The 22,720-nt window shown below is 33.3% G+C and overlaps 2 protein-coding genes across 2 annotated transcripts; both read right to left on the bottom strand.

Moving 5' to 3' along the window:
• Positions 1–2,218: 2,218 nt before the first annotated feature.
• Positions 2,219–4,136, bottom strand: LOC128235721 (uncharacterized). The gene is made up of 4 exons (XM_052950523.1): positions 4,039–4,136; positions 2,968–3,007; positions 2,713–2,826; positions 2,219–2,625 (listed from the first exon to the last, which is right to left on the bottom strand). The coding sequence occupies exons 2-4, from the start codon at positions 3,002–3,004 to the stop codon at positions 2,219–2,221; spliced, it is 558 nt and encodes a 185-aa protein (XP_052806483.1). The 5' UTR covers positions 3,005–3,007; positions 4,039–4,136.
• A 15,514-nt stretch (positions 4,137–19,650) lies between these two features.
• On the bottom strand, positions 19,651–22,453 carry LOC128235720 (putative nuclease HARBI1). Its single transcript, XM_052950522.1, has 3 exons — positions 21,747–22,453; positions 21,286–21,405; positions 19,651–19,801 (listed from the first exon to the last, which is right to left on the bottom strand). Exons 1-3 carry the CDS (start codon positions 22,451–22,453, stop codon positions 19,651–19,653), a joined length of 978 nt encoding a protein of 325 aa, XP_052806482.1.
• Positions 22,454–22,720: the final 267 nt, after the last annotated feature.

Raw genomic sequence — 22,720 nt, 5'->3', positions numbered from 1 at the left:
ATACTTTGTAAGCAATATTTTATTATTGGTTTGTCGATATTTAAGCAATAGTTGCTCTTTCCATAACAAAATATAAAAACAAGTTGTTCAAACAGTATATTTGTCAGAGTGCAGCTTTAAGTGTTTGGACAAAAATGTTGATATTTTTGAACATATCATCAGTGATTTGAATTATGACTTGCTGAAAAGCGGTACAAAGTAAATCTTTTCATATTTTGTAACGTAACTTCAGCTGGAAATATTTTATCCCTGGACCTACATGTTTAATGTAAAACTTCCATCCATCACGTACCGATTTCATCTTTACCAATGCGAAGAATTTTATGTGTAAAACTGCCAAATGTATTTGCGCTCTTAAACACTGTCACAACCACATAATAACCAGTATTGTAAAACATTGTGAGCAGTTAATGGCAAAAAAGGTCACTTTGTGGTCATGCAATAATTTTGACAACAACACTTTTAAATAACATCTTTTCCATTAACGTTCCACCTTGCCCATTATTTTGTGGACATGGATGATACATTTTCGGCTTAAGAATAAAATAAGACCATAGACTAGCATTCCCCAGTAAATCAAAGGAGTCCAAAAAGGAATAGCCAAGCTAACATGAACTCTGTGTAGCGTAAACAATGTTTAAAGACTCGTTAAGCAAGAACATCTTTAACGAAAACCAGAACATGGCAAACTGGTTAAGCTGTACAGATTTCAGAAATCTTTCAACCAAGATCAAAAGAATCTAAATTCATTTCATCTCTGTCACCGTAAAAATGATCAAATTGTAAGCATTATTACTGGCAAAACTACTATGAAACTTTCCTTCGGCAACATGGTCAATGAAATCAAAAACCAAGGATAATCTTCAAATAGTATTACAGTAGCACATGTTACTCAATTTAAAAAAAAGGATGATCTATTTATAAAAAAGAATTATAGACCTGTCAGTGTTCTTCCAATTTATACGAACGGGCCATAAGTGAGCGACTGATCAGTATAGTTGATGAAAAGATCGTCCTTTCTAGCAGCTTGCAGAATAAAATATGGATGTCAAACTACCCTGTTTAGGCTGGTAGAAGATTGGAAAAAACCCTGATAATAACTCATATTCTAATTCCAATTCTAATGGACCGCATTCGACTGCCTACCTAGGGTATTATCCAAGACACGCGTCATGTATACAGTATCTTAGCCCTATCATGGAAACTTGTGCACAGCTATCTTACAAACAGAACAAAACTGGTCAAACTTAGTCAATAGTATGACTATTGGCTGAGACTCCATCCTAAAAGGCGTGCAAAATAAATATTAAGGTCTTCTAGTATTTAACCCTTTTCTCAATGACATATTCTACTTAATCAATAAGGCAGCCTTGTATAATAATGCAGAGGACAATACTTTATCTGCGTGTAATAAAATTTCTGATACTGTTCAGATCATTTTTGAAGAAGAAAGACACATTTTCATTATGAAGAGGATTTCAACTTTATTCATTCACAAATGCCGTAGCATGAGATATCAGGTCTAGTCGATGTCGTAAATTAAGCAGAGTAGCAATATACCTCACAAATCATATGAAACCACATTAAACAAGAAATACCAAAAGCAACATTAATGTAAGGAATACCACAGATATCGTACGCAAGAAATTTCAAACACACCATTTATTGATTAGTATGAATAATTGAAATATGACTCAATTTACAAGGAATATCACACAATACATTTTTAAAGGAGAACTATCAAAACAATTATTTATAAAGATAAGTCACAAACATTACTTTTATACAAAAAGTATCACATCTAAACAATGAATATCAAACGCACCATACATATAAGGAATATTACCGATATCATATGTAAAAAAGTTCAAACAAACCATTAAAATACAAAATATCAAAAACATAATTATATGAGAAATAACACACATTTTACCAGAAATATCACCAAGTACATACATAAAGCAAACATGTATACAATAAACATTACACAAATAGTTTTCGCTATAAATATCAAACAAACTGTTTATAGAAGAAAATATACACAAATTGTTTGTTCATAACAAATTAAACAAATCATATATATTTCAAATATCACACAAATCATATATCACACGGATAATCACAGCTACCATAATAACAAATATCACATCAATCAGCTAAAACAAAATTATGAAACAATGTTTTCAATGTTTAAGTTTAAACAAAACGTAATAGAATCTTACTTCAGTTTGGCAGATCGTAAGTGTAGTAAATAATCGTTGGAATTGTCAATGTCGAGCAATTTAGGATTGGATACAGACACAGAGAGCCTGTCATATTTGTTCAGTTTGAAAACCGCTGACAGAAAACTTGTAAAATAACCACCATTTCTTGATTTCTTGGTTTGCATCAAGACATCAGTCGTTCCATATTTGTGTGAAAGAAGATCAACATGATGACTGAATCTCGTTGGTCTGGTTTCATTCATCGGTTCGCGTGTTTCTTTTCGAGGCCGTATATTCAGCTGCGACGAAACGATGTAGTATCCAGGCTGCCTTACAAATATTTCACCTTCGAGTTCCAAGTGGACGCAGTGTTTTGTGTAAACGGTTCGACCGTTTTTGTTCCACAGGACCTTGTGATGACCTGAAAGTGAATTTAAATTAAAAAATACATCCGACATAGCAGGAACAAATATCAAATGATTTCTTCGATAATTGTATTTGTTCTTACCATTTACAATGTAGCTGGGTTTGAACTCCACAATTCCACCTACTTTGGGAAGGGGCTGATTGTCGTTTGTTTTTCGTTCACAGGTAGCATATTCTTCTGCTTCGTCAATGAGATCTGTATTATTTAACAAAAATAAAATGTTGTGCAATTGTTGAAAATGAGAAATGTTCATACACTAACTATATATTTTATGAGAGATGAATTCACTGTTTATGGCCCCGCTTCAGCATTCTTTGGCAAAATACTTATACTTACTTTGACCTGAACTGCCGTAGTGATACTGAGCCGTCATTTTCTGAAGAGTAATATAAAGTGTATGTCTTTATCAATGTCAGACAAGATACATGTCAAGAAACTGGTATATATGTGTGAGTTTGAGATTGTAGACGAGTCAAGTAAAAAACCTAATTATCCTTAATAAAATCCCTGCTACGTTTTTAATTTAATAAAACTATAGTATTGACACAATATGATTCATTTAAATAATCAAACATAAAGATCATTGTAGCACTATGTGCATGTGATTATTCTACATTTTTCGACGAAAAATTGGGTCTTTGGCGTTTACCCTGTGCCATTAAACGTTTGGTTACTGAGCTTGTTTCTGTAGTTTTTCACATACATATTACAGTTGTTATTGACAAGAAGTTATACGTTAGGTTTAACAATACAATTTGTTGCGTTGAAATGCATTGTTTTAATTTAATTTGAAATGATCATAATAATAGTTTGTAGCATAGAAAAACCTGATATTGACATGTGCTTTTGTCGGAAATATTTCATTTGCTTAAATACACTATACACCTAATGATTTACCATTTAAAACAATATCTGAGAAATGCTTTGAGCAGGTCCGCAACACATCCCATCGTCTCTTTGCTTGATAGCAGAACGACCAGCAGCTTCTTGACCAAGGTTTGTGTTAGCAGTGAACTTCAGTTTGTCGCAAGGAATGCAAGTTAAGCTTTCTTGATGTTGTGTTAAAGATGTTATTTTAAAAGCTAAGGCTATTATTAGAACTAGGAACACAAGCGTTAGGGTGACGGTTGCTAGTATACAAATAACAGCTACTTATTTTGAATTCATGCAAATGTATTTACCGGACCCCTGAGAAAGTAGCACACTCTGTAAACAACACATTACACACATCCGAATTCAAAGTGCTCCATTGCTTGTTTCACATTACATCTTGACGTGTTATAGAAGTACAAAACATTAAACATAATTAACGTACAAACGAATACTAGTAATTATTTATAACCATCAGATATGGCAACCTTTGCCTCAACCTTTGTTCAAGAAAAAAAACAAAAAAAAACAACGTACCCCTCCTTTCGATTTGAGACGTCAGGCATCATGTCACGAGAACAGTTAAGGTTTTGCGGCTGGTCCCCCGCTTGTTCTGTACTCGCTACGATGTAACTGAGCTTAGTGCTGATGTCTTGCAGGATAAGTGTCCTCCGTATTCCGCCTGCCAAAATAGTTTAACAAGATCGATAAGAATTTGATTTTAAGTGTTTATTTACGATAACGTACTCTGTAGATGTTCAATTACAAATTAAGTATGTGCTTATCAGAATCGTCGTTACTTTCGTTTATTACCTTTTCATTATTATTCGTCGGATGATTTAAGATGTAACATAAAAGTAAAATAAAAGTCCTTAAAATCGCCTGTGATAGGTTTGACTGATCTTTGTACCAATGTCCATGTCTATAGCAATTATGCAATATTTCATTTGGTAGGCATACGATGGGAATTCTATGAATGATGTGATAAGTATTTGTCTTTTTTTCTAGTCAACGGAGGTTCGGTAAGACAGAAAGTATCATCAAACTCCTATTGTGCTGGAGAATTTACTGGATCAATGTGCTAAGTGAGTTTGCAGTAAAACAGACATTAGTTTAGTTTGAACTAATTGTTTTACAACGATTCTGAAACAAGCTTTTGCAACTCATATCAATCAGTCTCGATGGCACGATGTTGCGCGATAGTGTGAACTTGTTTATTTGGAAAAAAGGAGAAAATCCACTTCTCCGACTTGGTAACAACAACTCAAACTCACATGCGCCCAGGCTGGGAACCGAACCGGGGTCGCCTAGGTGTGAAGCAAGTGCACTAACCGAACAACATACATTGACGCACAAGGCTTAAGACCGCAGTTATCTGCCGCAGGTTGATCCGGATGTTACTACAGAAACAAGTTTCCTTGTGAACAAGTATCAATATTTAATAAAAATTGAATGGAAATGAAGATGTTCTTTTGGCAGAGAACTCGAATTACTTTGACACTTTATTGCAAAAACTTGTGAAAATGTTCAAATATAAACATTGAAAAGTCAAAGCTGATGATAGTATTATAATTAGTTGTTTGTAATCGATTAATTACTTGGCGGTAGGGTTATATATTTGTACTCGATTTTGACAGGCGGGTCAATGATCAACGTGGTGTTTTCTTTTGATTTCATTTAGGCGGAAAAGCAGGCTTCCTCGCCGCAAATCCTTAAGTATTTGTTGTTATTTATACTGTTTTTATTATTTTAATATTAACCGCCATCTTAATTAATTACTTGCAACTTTCTTCAACATGGGACACCATTTACGCAAAACCTTAAAAAAGTTAAAATTGATATATTATATAAATCTAAACATTAGACTAGTTCCAAGAAATAATTCCGTCCGTTTTCAGTGAGAGTACCTGTTTTTGAGTATTTGATTTGCAATCATTATTTATTCTTCAATAATTGACAAATTTCAACTAGCGTTAATTTTCACCCGAAATGTGAACACATATTTCCTTTCATCAATTGCACATGTGCATCTTCCTCCACCTCAAGGAAATATGGAGCCACACAAAGAAACAAAATGGAACACCTACATCAAGAGAGGACATTGACACAATAGATCATAAGTATCTTCCTTGGCCGAGAGTGTAAGATAGGTTCATTCCGACCCGAGCATAGGGTGTTTTGTCTTTAAATAGTTCTAAGGAGAGAGTAACTAACATAGAGTTAAGCCTTATATCTTGAAAGGTGCCTCAAAACTGTTTTATGGCGTCATTTGAAACCAGAAATATTTAATTAGCGTTCTTAATATTGCCACAAGACAGGGTGTCTGTGATGCTACAGAAAACAGTCTTCAACAAGGGAGGTTACAACGTGGTGACCATTAAAAAGGAGTTCCAAACGGGTACTTTATCTTCGCCCTTTGGCAAGATAAGAATTTCTCGCATGGTTAAATTATTGGATCTTTTTATCTGAGATGGGATAAAACAACTACATACATAAGTAGCTGTCCTACAAACATAAATGGAATAGATAATTATCAATAATATTTATAAAATACACGGCGTACTGGTATGAACTTCAATTAAAAAGTCAGTACAATTGACAATGCAAGTTGACGTTCGATGCATAACATGTAGGGTGGAAAAGCGGTAATTGAAAACGGAGTTAAATGAAGGTAACAAAAGGTTCGTAAGCACTCGTCAAAACGGCTAATGATTTGTCAATTTCAGTAGATACTTGAAAGAGTGCGGTCTGGATATAATTTTTGAACGGCTATGAAACTTAAAAATATCAAACTTAACAACAGTCACAATGTTCGTTTTATGATTTCCTCAAGAATACGTATAAACGTATTCTGATGGAACAGATCAGGTACAAAAACATAACCAGGAAGGGGCGTTGCATATGTTAACACTTTATGACCTGCATAAAGATGAGAGTAGAGTTTTTGTTATGGAAATGAACTACAAAAAATGTCCAACTCAATCAACCATGAAAAGTGCAAAAGTTGATCAAAAGTGGAGGCATATTTTTGCAGGTTAAATACTTTGCGCCTAGATTTAACAGCATATACAAACTAATCATCATTATCACTGTGTGTTGATTATAATGTTATCTTAAATGTACTGGAGTATCTTCTTATATTAACCTTAGATATTAGGTCGTTTTGAATTCATTTATAGTGAAGCTTAGTTTTTGTCCTCTGCATACCCTAGTGATGCGCAAATGACAACGTATATTCAAGGCCGATATAGGGAAACGAAATAAATTGTGTACCTATATGTGTAGCAGTACATAGATGTTAACGTTTAAAAGTATTCTGTAAACTTGTACTAGTAGGCTTGCTGATACTTAAATAACTGTCCTCTTTATATCTTACAAGGCGTTTAAAACTAATACTAGCTGGGTCATTCCGTGCACTATCACTCGCAACGGTACCCATACAGATAGGGATTACAACCTCTATATACCACAATTTAAACTATCACCTTGCTGAGTTTATCATTTAAATCATTTACAGTATCGTTATCTACAGATATCTCTCCAACAGCAAGGAGTGAATGCATAAGTATTGAAATATGATAAAGAAAGCTGTCACCTTGTCATAACGGGTTAAATGGTTGAAATATTTGTTATCATAGCTTGTATGATTTAACACAATACTCCGATTTAAATATGTAGTTATCAGCCTTGAATCATTATAATGATAATATAAGGTTTGTTCAGACATCAATACATTTACAAATTCGATACCCCGCACTGATACAGATCAATTTTTTTTTTTAATTTGATTTTAATGCAGTTTTAAATTGTTAAAGAGCTATTATATGTCAAAGAAAATGTTTTACCACATTATTTACAACAAAGCAAAATTTAACAAGTTTACAATCTGTATAATCCTTTTTAATTAAATTATAATGCTTTTGTTTTCATTCTATCGATACGCTGTCTTTGGTGCTATGTGATTTGGCAAGTTATTTTTTAAAACAAAAATGAATGTTCTTTTCAAATAACTATTTTTAAACAAAAGCAAAATTATACTCTACTCTGGCTTGCGCGAATATGTAACACACAGCTCTTTTATCCAGGTACGTTAAAATTGCTAAAGGGCAACCTCTATATTTAAGATTGAGTATGTATATTACGTATTATAATAAGATAATTATTTTTCGTCTAAGTTTCTAATAAAAATAATGTATTATATACTTATTTCAGTCAAAAACATGTTATCAGAAAGAAAAGCTACATTTCATAATTGAAGCTGAATAAGAGTGTTGCCCACTTGCGGCCTAATGCAAATGGATATCCTTAACAAACATCGTTGCTTTACTTCCTAGTGAGTAAATTGTCCAAGGTGAAACATGACATATTTTATTTCGTTCAAATCAATAGCATTCATCAGCAGTCATGGATATGTATGGTTGTCTAGAACATGCATAGCTGTAAGTGGCGTTTTTACAATGTGAAATGTTCATTTTATTGAGAAATGTAAGCAATTTAAGGAAAACAGTTAGTAAATTGTCATTTATAGAAGTATGAAACGGGATCAACAAGTGCATTTCACCTTGATAGTGTTTTTTGTGTGTCTTGCACCTGTGTGTTAAAATAGTGTTTCAAAATGTTGCATTCATTTGATCGAAATAAATAGTTTACTGTTTAATCTCACAAAAATAATGGTATTTACCAAGTCTTCGAATTACGTGGACAGTCCTGTAAAATCCAATGCTTTATATATAAATGTCTTTCTTATTCTATATCTAAGTACTCATAACATTAAACTTCCAATTAGTTCGATCTTGATTAACAATGTTATAGTTCACTTCATATTCGAGTCAAACACATAATCACGTTATTAATTTAAAACTTCCGTCTCAGCGGATAATTTTAACCCGACTGACAATCATAGCTACAATCTTGAAACCATCACGTTTATATTGTTATTGGAATACAAAACATTGCGCTGTCAATTTTAGCCGTGATCAAAGAGCGCATTTCAAGAACGAATTTAAAGCTATTGATAATTGATATATCGTTTTAAGTTATTACAAATATTGAACTGTCAATAACCTGTTTCTTTTCTTTAGTGATGCACATCCTGTCGTTGTTTTCTGCAAGTTTGGCTGTACTTCTTCTGCTATAGAAGTCCTCTATTCATATTTCTTTCTGAAAAAGGGAACATTTTAGTAAATCTGTTCAATAAAAACAGCGTTTACCTCACAGACAAATGTTATTTGTTCTACAATTTGTTCTACAAATGTCTTTGGAAACATGTATACACCAAGATGCAGGTGAATAATCTTTATTTTTTTTCAAAATCATGCAACTAACAACATCAATAACAGTCTAAGGCTTTGTCAATATCTCAACTGTTTTTCTTAAACACACACCCTTTATAACATATACATTATTTAAAGTAATTGTAATATTCAAATATTTACCAAAAAGGTCTTGGAATCTTGTCCAGGTACATTTTCACCTAAATGGGGGGTTTTGTCTGAATAAAATATGTATTATAACATTTCTTTATACATCTTCAACTTCATTGTACAAATTTAATGATACTTTTTAAACTTAGTACATTCATACAATGAGTCTTTGTCAATTATGTTGGAAAAAAGTGAAACATACTTGACAGTACATGCATAAAGCTTATAAATCTCTTGGTAAAACTTTAAACAAAAACAAAGACCCTAGTATGTGTAAAATAATAAAAAAATATGATAAATCCTGGATCCGTATTACAGAAGCATCTTAATATTTATTTTAAGTAATATTTTATCCTTGAATAATTTCCTTAGGTAAGGAAAAAAATAAAGATTTTCTTAAGTAGTATTCCTAAAAAATCTTAAGGAAATATTTCGTAAAATATTCCTTATCTTTACTTTTAACCTTAAAAAATATCTATCCGCGTTTCTAAGGAACTTCGGTAATTCCGTGTCTAAATATAGAACGGATTTTGGAATTCCAATAGTTCGCCAACTAAATATAGAACCGGAAGCTGGAATTCCGGTATTTTCCAGCACAAAAATAGAACCGGAATAAGGAAGTGCGCACTAAATATATCGTGCAGACGGCATTTGTCATTGTTTACCTTTGTAAATATGGAAAAACAAGAGGTCAAGAAACGTTCTCCGAATTTTTCCCTGCATGATTGTATGCTGTTGGCAGTGGTTATGGGAGGACCAAGCGGAACACAAAATCTAACCCGTTACCAATACGTGCATAACAAGCACACACCCTGTGAGTATATTTGTACAACTAAAATATATCTAAGCAGTAGTCAGTGCCAACTGACGGCAACTGTTACAATATTGCATCCTGACTGTACGAAACAGAACGAATGAATACTAAAGGACTAGTGATAAATCATCGCTAAATTATAACTACAGTAACTTCCAAATTGCATGTATACATGTTTGTATCACAGAGGCAGCAGAGTGTGTTGTTGATTTGACACACCCCTTTGACCACGCCCCCCCCCCCCCATCTTTTAAATCCAAGTCTCATTTATAATGATGGTGAACTTGTTACTATTGATAACTTACAAAAACAATGTTTTTTGGAATTTTTATTCTGTTATCTTTGTAATGTACAAAGTTAAGATAATCAAAATTCCAACTACACACCCTGCCCCTGTGATTTGTTCAATAGTCAGACCGAACAGTCGAAATATTGAGACTAGTGTGATCTTATGTGTGTATCAAAACTTTTTCACATACATTTTTTTAGCGTTGTATTAGAAAGTTTTGAATTTAGACACATTGAGTGCATTTTAAAGAGCTACAGACTCACCTATTCTTATTGTTTGTTTTTGTTTTTGTTTAAGCTATTACAACAAAAACCAAGCGGCACATGTGGGAGGAAACCATATCAAAGATGTATAACGCTGGGTCAGAGTTCCCACGCTCATCCATTGATCTTCTGAAGAAGTGGGACAACTTGGTGCAGAGGCATAAAAACTTATACCAAGATTACATCCAAAATCAACAAAAAACTGGTATAATTCATTAAATTCATCAAATGTATTTTTGTTGCTATTCATATCCTATGTTCAGTACACAAAAGTAATGCACTTTATGGATACAATTGCTGTCAAAATGGCTTTTTTTATATAAACTTTTATTCTTCATATTGTGTGTCATATAATTGAAGTGACAATATTATTCAAAATCAATACATTCACATGTAAAACATACATCACTTTTGACTGAAAAAGCTTACTACTACTTACTAAATAATGAATTTATAGAAAAAATTAAATACTGATAAGGCCAAAAAAAAATTGTTTGTTAAGGGTAACCTTCCCAAAATTTCTAGGTAGGGATTTTTATTTTTTTCAAAATCTGTCGTAAGTTCAGAGTGTTTTCTTGCACATGGCAGTCTTTCCTACATTACTGTCATTGCCTGACTTTGTTTCATCATATAAACAATAATTTTGATTAAAATCTGCATTTATCCGCCCTTCGTAACTCTCTTTTCGCTAACGAATACTTTTTTTTGCTCAGAAACGGAAAAAAATAGTTAGGGTCAGCACATTTTTAAAGGTAAGGTCGGGTTACCTGAAACAGACATATTTCTTTTTAAGGCTTACAAGATTTTAACCGTATATTTAATAGCTGAAAGCGCAAAACAATATTAATGATTGGTGAACGCTTAAAGATTTACTATGGTCTACTATAATCTCATAAAGAAGAAATACTGTGTTTTATGCTTATTCTTTCAAATTTAACTCGGTACCCTTCATAAGAACCTTTGTGTTCGATTTGTTTATAAATACATTTATGACACTCGTAAGGAAAAGCATATGTCATGTGTTTGCAAATTTATAATTTTAATATTGCAACAGTTGATCATGTATCAAAAAATCTTAATACAAGGAATTACTATTGTTTATCCATTTTTTCGATTATGTTCCACAATGATACGCCTTGGTCACGATATAATGACAAAAAGTGTTTCACAAAGGGTAAAAAATCAAAGTATTCAAATAGCCAAATTACATACGTTCCATAACAGTAGGGTCATGGTGTTATAATAATTCGAATAAAACCATTAGGTTCGAGCTCCAGTTTTTTTTTCAGGGAGGTTTATGTATCAAGGAATACTGAAAAAAAATAATTTTGTGATGTATATTTAAATGCTTTTGATAATGTGACAGAACTCTTTTATAATGCTTTTTTTAGCCAGACTTGTTGCATAGGTGCCAAATAAACAGTTATGGGCAAAATAATTGACTTTATTCCTTCTTAGTAGAAATAAATGAGATTTAACCATAAATGTCATGATATTATTTTGAATTTGACTGCTTGTAAATGATCTACCATTTTTAGAAGCCCAAGGAAGCAAATAAAAGTGATTTTTTCTAACACCAGAATCAAAAACAAACAAGGCCATACCAATTTTTCAGCATTATCTTGATGCATAATGTTTTAGATCACTTTCTGTATCCGGTCCGAAGTGTCTACGGATGGGACAAAAGGCACACTATATTTACATATGAACTTTAAGTTCAATTACAAACCTAGTATAAACATCTCTTGTTGCAAAAATGCTAACAGAACACAAAAATGAAGTACAAGATATTTAATATTTCTAAATTTCAGTAAGACAACCTTTTACAATGTAATTGTAATTTGATAATCGGACCTTTTAAGTTCAGTTTTAAGTTGCAACTTTCAAAGGTGAAAATTCATTGAATTATAATGGTGTCAATCAGTATATGTTTTAAATTCCTCATTGAACACCAAATGTAAGATTTTTCACTAGTTCAATTGTTAGAAATAGACACGATGTAAAAGTACCATGTGTTGTAAGTGTCTACGGATGGGACATAAAACTATTTAATGTAATACCAAGCTGCAGGCATAAGATATTCCCTGATGGTATCCACAATACTTATACTGTATCCAGTTACTAACTACTTCAATGTTTCAAGGAAATTTTAACTTAGAAACATGTTTAATTGACAATAACCAGGGCATTTTATATAGTACCCACGGGTCCGACTATCAGACCCATTTCTAAAGCAAAATATATGATATATTTTTCCAATCTTCAGAAAAAAATCCCAATCAAAAGTAAAACAGTGTTTTTACCTGTACCGGTTCATTCAACATCCTAAAATTAGGCGATGTAAAGTTTTGGGGATAACTGAATTCAGAAATCATTGATTTGCATCACATTCAGAGATCATTTGAAATGAAAAATTAGTATCTGTCATGATTCATTGCAATAAATATTTACACCCAAGAATTAAGATTCCAGCTGTTTTAGGGCTTTTGAAAGGGAAAATAAACTTATATTTAATAATTTCCTCATTTGCAGGAGACTGAAAAGCTTGTTATTTTAACTGTAAATTTTCCCAATTTAGGCATAATTGTGACGCAAATTTTCCCAAAATGTCTAGGATCCTTTTTCCAAAAATGGGCAGAAAAAGCCCTGATGACTGATATATATACTCCAAAACTGAGAAACTGTTCTGAATCATATGTAAAAATGACATTTTGTCAATGACCTTTTCTTAACTACTTAAGAACTCCAGAAGATAAATAATTCATATGCCTCGGCCAAGGTCATTGTCATTACTTGAGATTGGATGTTCTCTCCATCGAGTAACTTGACATCTTTTTTATTTGGTACTTTTCCGGACACATCTACTGACAAATAACAGTTCCTGCAGTCAGCCTTTCTTTCCTTGTCTTTCTTGGTTTTAGTTTCTACTTCTTTTCATTGGTGTTGTCTATTTTCCCTGTTGGTCGCCTAACTTGTAGGAAGGAAGCAATCCCACTACCAAAGCTAGTATGGTATTTGGTTATATTCCTATCAAGCACACATTGCAACACATTGTTGTAGTCTGTCTTCTTTTCTTGTTAAGTCCCTCCATGACTCAATTTCACATCCTGTATTCTTCTTTAATGTTGTTCATATTGACTGTTTCGCCCAGCTTTAAATTTCTTCTAGCACTCTTTGGTAAAATAACACCCTTTTCTTCCAAATTTCTTCTTATCGTTGGTGACATACTCTATCAGTTTTTCTTACACTCTTGTTTTACGCTTTCGTGTTGTAGGCATACTTTCTTTTACTTTTGATATTGCTCTATATTTTGTACTTCTTGCTTCTTGAATTAAATGGAGGCTCACACATCTCATTACTTATATTTCAGCTGAATTTGTGGCTGTTCTGGATCTGTTAATATCATCGTTGTCTATTGTACCATCTGTTTTTGTTTGATCAATGTTTTTATTATCTTGGTCTGTTGAAAGACTATTTTCACTGTATTGTTTTAAGTTTTATCCCCATCGTCCTATTCTGTACTTTAAGCATCTTTAAGCACATTCTTCTTCTTTTTCAGGCTTTCATTTTCTTTCATTTCTCTATTCTTATTGTTACACGGTGTCTGTCTAGGAGTCCGGTTTTCTCCATTAGTTTTGTTTGTGATATTGTATGCACCTTCTTTCTTTTTGGCGAGCTTAATTTTATTTTTTTTCTCTCCATATTTATTATTGTTTTTTGGTTTCTCTTGGATCACTTTCTTTTTCTCCCTTTGTCAATTTGCCTATCATGTGTTTTTCCTTTCAGCATCTTTCCTCTTCATTTCATCATATTTTTCATTTCTTTCATTTTTCAGTTTTCCCCTGTATCTTTTCATTCTAAGGGCTTTTGCACTTACATTAATGTCAATTTCAGGTATATTTGAATGGTTTTTATTTCTCTGCTTGTCCATTTTTGTATTAATGTTAATTCTAGTCACACCTGAATTTATAAATGGACATTTCGTACATAGCGTGATTTAAATGTCCCATCCGTAGACATTTACCAGCTTTACTGTACTTAATTTCTTAATCATAAATAAATTTCTACTAGGCCTCTTTATGTCTGGCTAAAACAACATAATCCATCCTGTATTTTGGCTACTTATTTTAATTCCCAAACATACACACTATAGAAAAAAATAAGTTAATGCATGAATTTCAATGTTTTTAGCAACATATAGAAGTGGAAAAATGAAAATACATTTAGGTAATGAGTTGTTTTTGGTAATCCATTGCCTAGGTTTGAATATGTGCTACATTTCTGTCAAAGGAAAGTGGTTCTTTTCGCTTAATATAAGCAAATTTTGAGCATTTTATGTGTGTCTACGGATGGGACATGGTGTCTACGGATGGGACATTGACATGTTGAGCTTCATATTTACAAATTACAATCAGATATTGATGCAACAAATAATATATTTGGTCACTGAATGGAAATGCAAAATCTGCTTGGTTGGTTATAAGCTAAGCATATTCCTTGCTGGGAAAAACATGCGTCTACGGATGGGACAAAATTTTCTGTATTTTTGGGTGCATACTCAGGCGTATAATAAATTTGGTAATGTAGGTATTATGTATAAATTTCTTATTGCTATTGATAAATGAGTTGTAGTTCTTCCAATTGAGGGTCATATTTTCACAAAATACCATATTGCTAAGAAATTTTGGCCATTTTGTATCCCTGAATTGAAAAAGCCAGATTTTGGTAACGAAATGGTGGGTTCAGTTATTTTAGTAGTACTCCGTCAGTTTTTATGCAATTTAAATGAAATAACCAGCTACAGAAAGAAGACTAAATTGCTTACTCAATGCTCAAGATATCTGATACAATTATTTTCCAGTATTTTTTGTTTTTTTATATTTAAAAAGGGGTAATTTTGAAATGAAACGTTGTAACGACAGTTTTTAGCCACATTTTGGCTATTTTGAGGTTGAAATTAGAAAACGCGTCAAATCAAGCGATGGAAGTCTGTATAAGTTGAGTCGACAGATATATTCTGCATATCATGAGACATAAAAAAGACAATTTTAACATAACATGTTAAGAAAATTACAACGTAACAACAGCAAAAAGGAAATTGTCATTATATCGTGACCAAGGCGTCAATCATTTACACTGCACTTATTCCAGGTGGTGGACCTAATGCTGGGACCATTGGTCTATTGACAGATGCTGTAATATCTGTAGTTGGGAAAAAAGCCTGCGGCCTAATTGGAATCTCCTGTCAGGCCGGAATGCCAATGGACTCGGGATTTCTACAGCTGCCCTCCAACAAGTAAACTCATTAATCGTTGCATGTATAGCTGTAATAGTTACCTCCCGACCATATTGAGTGTAACAGATACTGCTTTTGTTACCATTAAACAGCTAAATACTGGGATTTCTCGCTACCCATTTCTAATGTAAAAGCAGGGTTGGTTTCTTTTGCGATCAGATATGAGATTTTTCACCATGCTGATTTCTAGCCTCTTACATTTTAAGCGAGTTGCAAACACCTTAACTTTAGAACCACTCTTCTTATCCATGTTTCCTTAGTGCATCAGACTAATATTTTCATAGTATCATTCATATATAGAAAGACAACACTGCGATAAATAAAAAAATGCATTCATTCAAGTGTTTGTTATTGCTTATAAAATTGTAAAGATTAAATAAATAAAGCTAATGACGTGTGATAACAAATGGGGTTATCATTTTTTAATTGTTCACCTGCAGCACATGCTCATAGATGAAACATAAATAAGCACTCCATTCTTCCAGGAGTGGGTGCATTAATAAGTATTAACACTGTACATACAAAGAACTTTTATAAAAAGAATGAAGTTACATATTTTTAACAAATTGTTCAGGTAGTGAATGCATCTTGATTGATTAAACTGTTTTCATAAATGTTTTATGTATCACAAACTGAACATTTTAATTTCATTGCAATCATAAACAATGCGTCAATGGGTCGCATCATACCTAACAGACCGCTACCAAACGGTATGCATCGACGGCAAACTCTCTGAACCGGTCCTTATGAAATTCAGTGTTCCTCAAGGATCGGTGCTGGGCCCAAAATTCTACACGATGTACACTAAGCCGGTCGGGTCTATCTGTAAAAACCATCGTCTAAACCACCATTTTTATGCAGATGACTCCCAACTCTATCTGACCAAGCATCAAAGGTAGTCACAATCACGCGAGTTGAACAATGCCTAAAAGAAATCATATCATGGATGAATTCAAACATGTTAAAATTGAATGCAGACAAAACTGAATTAATTATTTTTTCAAGTCAAAAACACTCCAAACTTGTTGAAAATCTAGAACTGGAAATTGGCGATACGAGCATAAAACCATCAAAAACTGTTCGAAACCTTGGTGTTACGCTTGATTCGAACATGCACATGGACCAGCATGTTAATTCGGTGACTCGAACATGCTATGGTCAGATACGACAGATTGGTCACATTCGGCCATATTTGACCGCTGATGCCACCAAGACTCTCATAAACTCGCTTGTGACATCACGGTTAGATTATTACAATGCTCTCTTGTATGGCGTGCCGAAATCAACAACGAACAAACTGCAAATTGTTCAAAACACAGCTGCACGTATCATTACGAAAACAAGCCGTTTTGAACACATAACACCAATCCTTAAAGACCTTCACTGGCTTCAAATACAAGATAGAATTAAATATAAAATTATCATTCAAACTTTCAAGACCTTGCATGGTCAGTCACCGGTTTACATGAGCGACTTAGTAGAGGTTTACGTGCCAACTAGAAACCTGAGATCAGCAAGTGCAGCAACCACCCTTGTGCCACAAAAATGTCGACTGGTCTCTTACGGTGATAGGAGTTTCAAAGTTGCTGCCGCAAAACTGTGGAATTCTCTCCCGGACACTCTCAGGAAAGGATCATCACTTAATTCATTCAAAAGAGCTCTCAAAACACAACTTTTCAAAACTTCCTACAACGTATAGATAACAACTGTTACTGTTTTTATCCCTACTTATTTTTACGATACAGAACTACAGTAACTGTATATATATATATATATATATATATATATATATATATATATATATATATATGTATATATATATATTTGGTTTCATGTTGTTGATTTCTTATTCTTATTTTACTTTTTTATGCTTATTTTATTGCATATAGCATTTTTAGACACTTTATGTGTGTGTGTTTTTTTTGACAACATATGAGTTTTACTTGAATTGGTTTAATATGTTAAAATATGTCACTTTTGGTGATTTCCACATATCTGCGATATGTCACATGTTTAATTGTAAAGCGCCCTTGAACGTATTTTTTTATGAAAAGGGCGCTCAACAAATCTGGTCTAATAATAATAATAATAATAAACCAGAAAACTGTTTATATTTTTTCAGTGTGTCCACAGGCATTTCCACAACTAATGGGAGTGATCTTAAGAGGTAAAAGTATGGCTATAATAAAAGCAACTTTTAAAATAAATGTTAGGATTAAGAAACAATATCAATTTGCAAATATATTGTCTGACAGTTAAGTTAAAATGTAAACTTGTTATACATATTATCAGTTATCTTATACTGATACATTTCTGTTTAGATTGTGATGAAAGCTATCACTATATATATAATAAATAGAAAATTTGTATCTAGTTCAAGTGAACAAAGGAAGAGGCCACAAGAACAACAACAACAGGGTTATGTGAAAAGCTGAGAATGCAAATTCAAAATTCAAAATGCAATAATTTTATTGTGTGTTGTTTTTTTCCAACTACTTTAATTGTAAATGATATCTGTATTTTATTATTTATACCAAGTATTTATATCTCCTAAAACCATTACAGTGCATCAACATGGGGAATAAGTGCCAGTTCCAATGCAAGTCTTAGTGCCAGTGAAGACTTGGTTACAAATTACAGGTAACTTTTCAGGACTGTATCATTTATTATTATTATAAGGAGTTGCCAAAACGGTCAATTTTTGAGAGTGCATGTTAATGCTGAAATTCACTTGTGTGTGTATATATATTGGTCCAGGGCTGGTCATATTTTTCAATATTGGGTCAGCAAATATATATACATGTAGTACCATTTCAGGGTTTGCTCTCACCAGATATGGTTTCCTTTCCCCTTTTTTTTCCATAATGGGTCACCTTATAATCTCTGCAACTTATATTATACAATGAAGTACAATTATACTTCAGTAGTGGTTAAAAATTGCAGCTGTTATTTTCTTCATACATCAATATATTATAAGTCATTTTTCTCAAGCTATTCATTTTTAATGTAATGATTTTTTTTTTCTTTCAGCCCAGTTCAGATGGTGACAGACCTTAATGTGACCAGTGAGACATACAACATGTAAGTAACATATTCATGCCAATTATTTTACTGCAAACTGTGTGAATAATGTCTATTCATAAAATGAAGTTGTAAACTTTTCATCAGCACATCATCCAATGATTTCAGGCCATGGCACAATCTAAAACAAAGGATAAAAGTTGTCACTGTTAATAAATGAACTGTATATGTATGTACAAAGTAGAAGAAAGTCTCACAATCAATTCTTGTACTGTATTTATCAGTACCAAGTTAACTTATAATATGTTATTGAATGAAACTTTATACAAAATGCTTATACTTATATGGCAAACCTGTTTCTGTGATAACTTTGTTTGGGGTGTTCAAATCACCTTTAGTGATAGCTCAAGTTTCTTTTTATACTTGTAATTAAAACTGACTTATTGTTTGCAGCAGTGACTCAGTGATCTGCACATGTTCCTGCCATACTGTGATGCAAGGTTTGCGGGAAGAGAAGCTACGGCTCCAGATCAGGGTGCTCAAAAACAGCTTGGCGAAGAATGATTATAGCCTCGGATTCATTTGTACTTTTAATGTTCAGGTATAAGATCATAATATATTTCACGGAGTGACCACCAAAATCTCTATTTCACAATTGGTGTAGCTCATCTGTGAAATATTGGCTTCTGGGTTTACAATGTGAAATATTTTGCTATCTTACACTGAATTCAACACTTCTTTTATTATATGCATAAATATATGAGATAAAATAATTAAAATTTATTGGAAGATTTTCAGGCAACCGGCCAAAATTTAGGCACATGTAATGTCATTTCAGAATTGACATCATAAAAAGTGTGTACCAGCACTTTGCACGTTCATTTTGTATATGCATTTCCTTTCAGTGAGGCTTGTTAAATTTAAAAAAAAATAAAGAATGGTATCAAAATGATATTTCACCTATTGAAATATCCTTTATAATTCATCGGTTAATCTCTATATATCATTATAGAGGATATAATAAAAAAACTTACATGTACTGCTTAAAAGTAGGTGTTGGCGAAGTAATCTCTGTACTGCATACCATGTTGAGGAGCAATGTTGTTGTCCATATTGTTAGCATTGCCGCCGTCATCAATCACGTCTGGCATTGGTATGTTCCGCGCTTTACAGATATTGTGCAAAACAGCGCAGGTCAGAACAATTCTGTAATTTAGAGAAACAATGGAATGTTCTTATTCAGAAATTTAAGAACACTACTGTTCAATTTCAGAATAATTATGTTAAAACCGCAAATAACTTGTTTTCTTTAATGTTTTTGAATTAATGAATTTATACACTTTAATAGTATAGATTTTCAGTGATTTTTTGGGAGATTATTTTTACAGCCTGTGCCTTGCAATTTGGAAAAAAAGGTTCACTTTGAGAAAAATATACAGGTCACATTAGCTTAAGTAATGGCAAATATACATGTTTTTACCTTTTTATGAATACATTATCAAGTGAAAGAGTAAGTCTCGTAGAGATCTTGTTCATTTTCAAGAAATTCATTGTTTTTTTTTTATTTATTAAAGTAGCCTTCATTAATTAACTTGGAAAAAAATATATGATTTTGATGGGGGGGGAGTGGGGAGAATTACACGAGGGTAAACAGCCTTTAGAAGGCAGTAAATTGCAACCAAAGAGCAAAAAAAAAAATGAAACAAAGCTGTTTCATATTATGTATTGAATCTTATAAAATTAAATGTATTAAAAACCTAATATGAAAAAATCAGTTGTATATTCAGATATTGTTTCAGAAAATGTCTGTTAATCCAGTATGTAAGTAAACATTGAAATCAACAAACCACACTGACTAAAAATAATTATAATACCATAAATGTGTTTTTTAAATGGATTGAATTTACAAATATTGTCAATTTAATTTTGTAAATTTGAAAGGGTTCTCTCAACAACATTAAACAAAAAGGCTCCATACATTGTCTAAACACAGTATTAAGTGCTTTTTGGTTATTTCAATGTATTAGGATTTGATTAACAGAGTGTTAAATAGTAAATACATGTCAGTACTGGGTGTTTGTATGTAAAAAGAAATCATTTTTAACTGAATCTTTAATCATATTAAGAGGGTTAATGCACCCGGTGAAGGGTTGTTTTCATTTTCTAATTTAACATATGTTTGCATATATATATAACTGGAACAGTGAGCTCATGAGTTGTACGTTTGACATGTTATGCTGTAACTTTGCTGGACATAACAAATGCAGGAATGAGTTGAATAAAACAGTATGTGTTCAGTAAATTTTCTGTGTCATGCTTATGTTTGTACCAGTAATGCTCCTTTAATTAAGCTTACACAAATACTTGCTTGTTTATTAACTAAAAACTTTCCTTAAAGTTTTGGCCTAAAGTTTTGGCCTATGTATTTTGTCTAGGACACAATAGCTAAAATTTTCAGCTCAATGTGACCATAAGACGTTTGATATAAACCTCCAAATCAATAGGGTCACCTACCCATGATCAACATGTCCATCAAGTTCCTGGGTCAAACATGTTCATTGTTTCATTAGGAACTACTCTTCTGACAATGGCCACCTGCCCATACATCAGTTTTGTTTTTGTTTGAAAAAGTGCATGAAACTTAAAGTATATTTTTGTATGCAATTTTTGTTTTGCATATTACTAATACCTGCAAGCTTTTTTCTGGCTGCACCCTAATTTCACCATGGAGAACACCGAATCGTCTTTTAAGTTGGCCTATGCCTCTCTCCACCTTGGCTCTAGTAATTTTATGGGATCTGATTTTTTTATATATATGTATATATCATTACATATACATTGACGAGTGTAAATAAGATTATTTTCTTACCACTGCCATATCAAAGCAAATGCACCGTGAGAACATGTATGCATCAGTGTATTCAAAGGAGTTCAGAAAGAAAATAATGAAGAGGGCATTGTTGTTTTTAATTGCTTTGACGAAGAAATAGGTTTAGTTATGTCTCGTGAAAGCTTCTAGTGTTACAGATCACCTTATTACATGATTAAATTTTACAATTTTCTTTCAGTGTTGACAAATGTTTCAATAATTGTTCACTTTGTTTACTATATCAATGTCATGCAGAATAATTACATTTACCTGTTGTATGCTGTTTGGCTACCAGGCTGGGGATTGAGGTATGGGGTAAGTAGCCACCTTCGCCCAGCATATCCGCTGTCCCCAAGAAGATGGTATTGACCATTAGGTACGTGACCTTCATCAAATAGGTTCCTAAGGCCACTCTGCTGAAGAATGCTGCTGTCATGTGCAGACCCTGGCCATCGGGCAACCACATTTGTTATTCTGTCAAAACCATCAAACACAACTTGTACGTTAATTGAATGGAAACCCTTCCTATTGACAAAAGACGGCTTATGCTCCGAAGGGGCCTGAATACGTATGTGGGTACCATCTATGACACCCACCACCTTTGGAAACTGTGCCAGTCCATATAACTGTTGAACCTGTGCATCAAGCTCCCACACTGTTAGTGGGAAACGCACAAACCTTCCCAAAACATCAGCAGATGACAGATGATTTGTCACTTCAGTCAATATTTTTGATACTGCTGGCTGTGAGACATTGTGCATGTCAGCATCGTTTAGCTGAATTCCCCCTGTTGCTAAGTACCTTAGAGTAATAAGGAGTTTGTCCATAGCCGACAAACTCTTATGTCTCATTGTAGCTGGCTCCAGTGCTGGTCCAAACACAGTTTCAAGGTAATTGAGGCCTGCCCTGTTGAAGCGATACCTATCAACAAGTTGCTGGTTGGTAAGTTCATCTAGGATATTGCCCCTATCTGCCATACTGGAAGGATGGAACTAGCTGCTGAAAGTGTCTCGCCGAACTAGTCGCTAGACTTGTCAGCCAAAACCGGTCGCTGAAAGTGCCCAGCAGACTAGAACTAGCCGCTATACTTGTCAGCCCCCACCAGTCGCTGAAAGTGTCTAGCCGCATTAGCCACTAGACTTGTCAGCCCAAACGGGTTGCTGAAAGTGTCCAGCAGGTTAGAACCAGCCGCTAGACTTGTCAGCTCAAATCAACTGCTGAAAGTGTCTAGCCGAACTAGCCGC

The sequence above is a fragment of the Mya arenaria genome, chromosome 5, assembly GCF_026914265.1.
Source record: "Mya arenaria isolate MELC-2E11 chromosome 5, ASM2691426v1".
NCBI lineage: Eukaryota > Metazoa > Mollusca > Bivalvia > Myida > Myidae > Mya > Mya arenaria.
Note: the sequence above shows the minus strand (reverse complement) of the source record. Positions and strands in the feature narration are given on the sequence as shown.

What these genes read in the sequence shown, in the direction of transcription:
- LOC128235721 (XM_052950523.1), bottom strand. Translation starts at nt 3,004, where the DNA reads ATGACGGCTCAGTATCACTACGGCAGTTCAGGTCAAA. An exon ending in CTACGGCAGTTCAGGTCAAA is followed by an intron (nt 2,827 to 2,967) that starts GTAAGTATAAGT and finishes TAAATAATACAG; the next exon opens with ATCTCATTGACGAAGCAGAA. An exon ending in ACCCAGCTACATTGTAAATG is followed by an intron (nt 2,626 to 2,712) that starts GTAAGAACAAAT and finishes ATTCACTTTCAG; the next exon opens with GTCATCACAAGGTCCTGTGG.
- LOC128235720 (XM_052950522.1), bottom strand. Translation starts at nt 22,453, where the DNA reads ATGGCAGATAGGGGCAATATCCTAGATGAACTTACCAACCAGCAACTT. An exon ending in AGCCAAACAGCATACAACAG is followed by an intron (nt 21,406 to 21,746) that starts GTAAATGTAATT and finishes TAAAAAAATCAG; the next exon opens with ATCCCATAAAATTACTAGAG. An exon ending in AGCTTGCAGGTATTAGTAAT is followed by an intron (nt 19,802 to 21,285) that starts ATGCAAAACAAA and finishes AATTGTTCTGAC; the next exon opens with CTGCGCTGTTTTGCACAATA.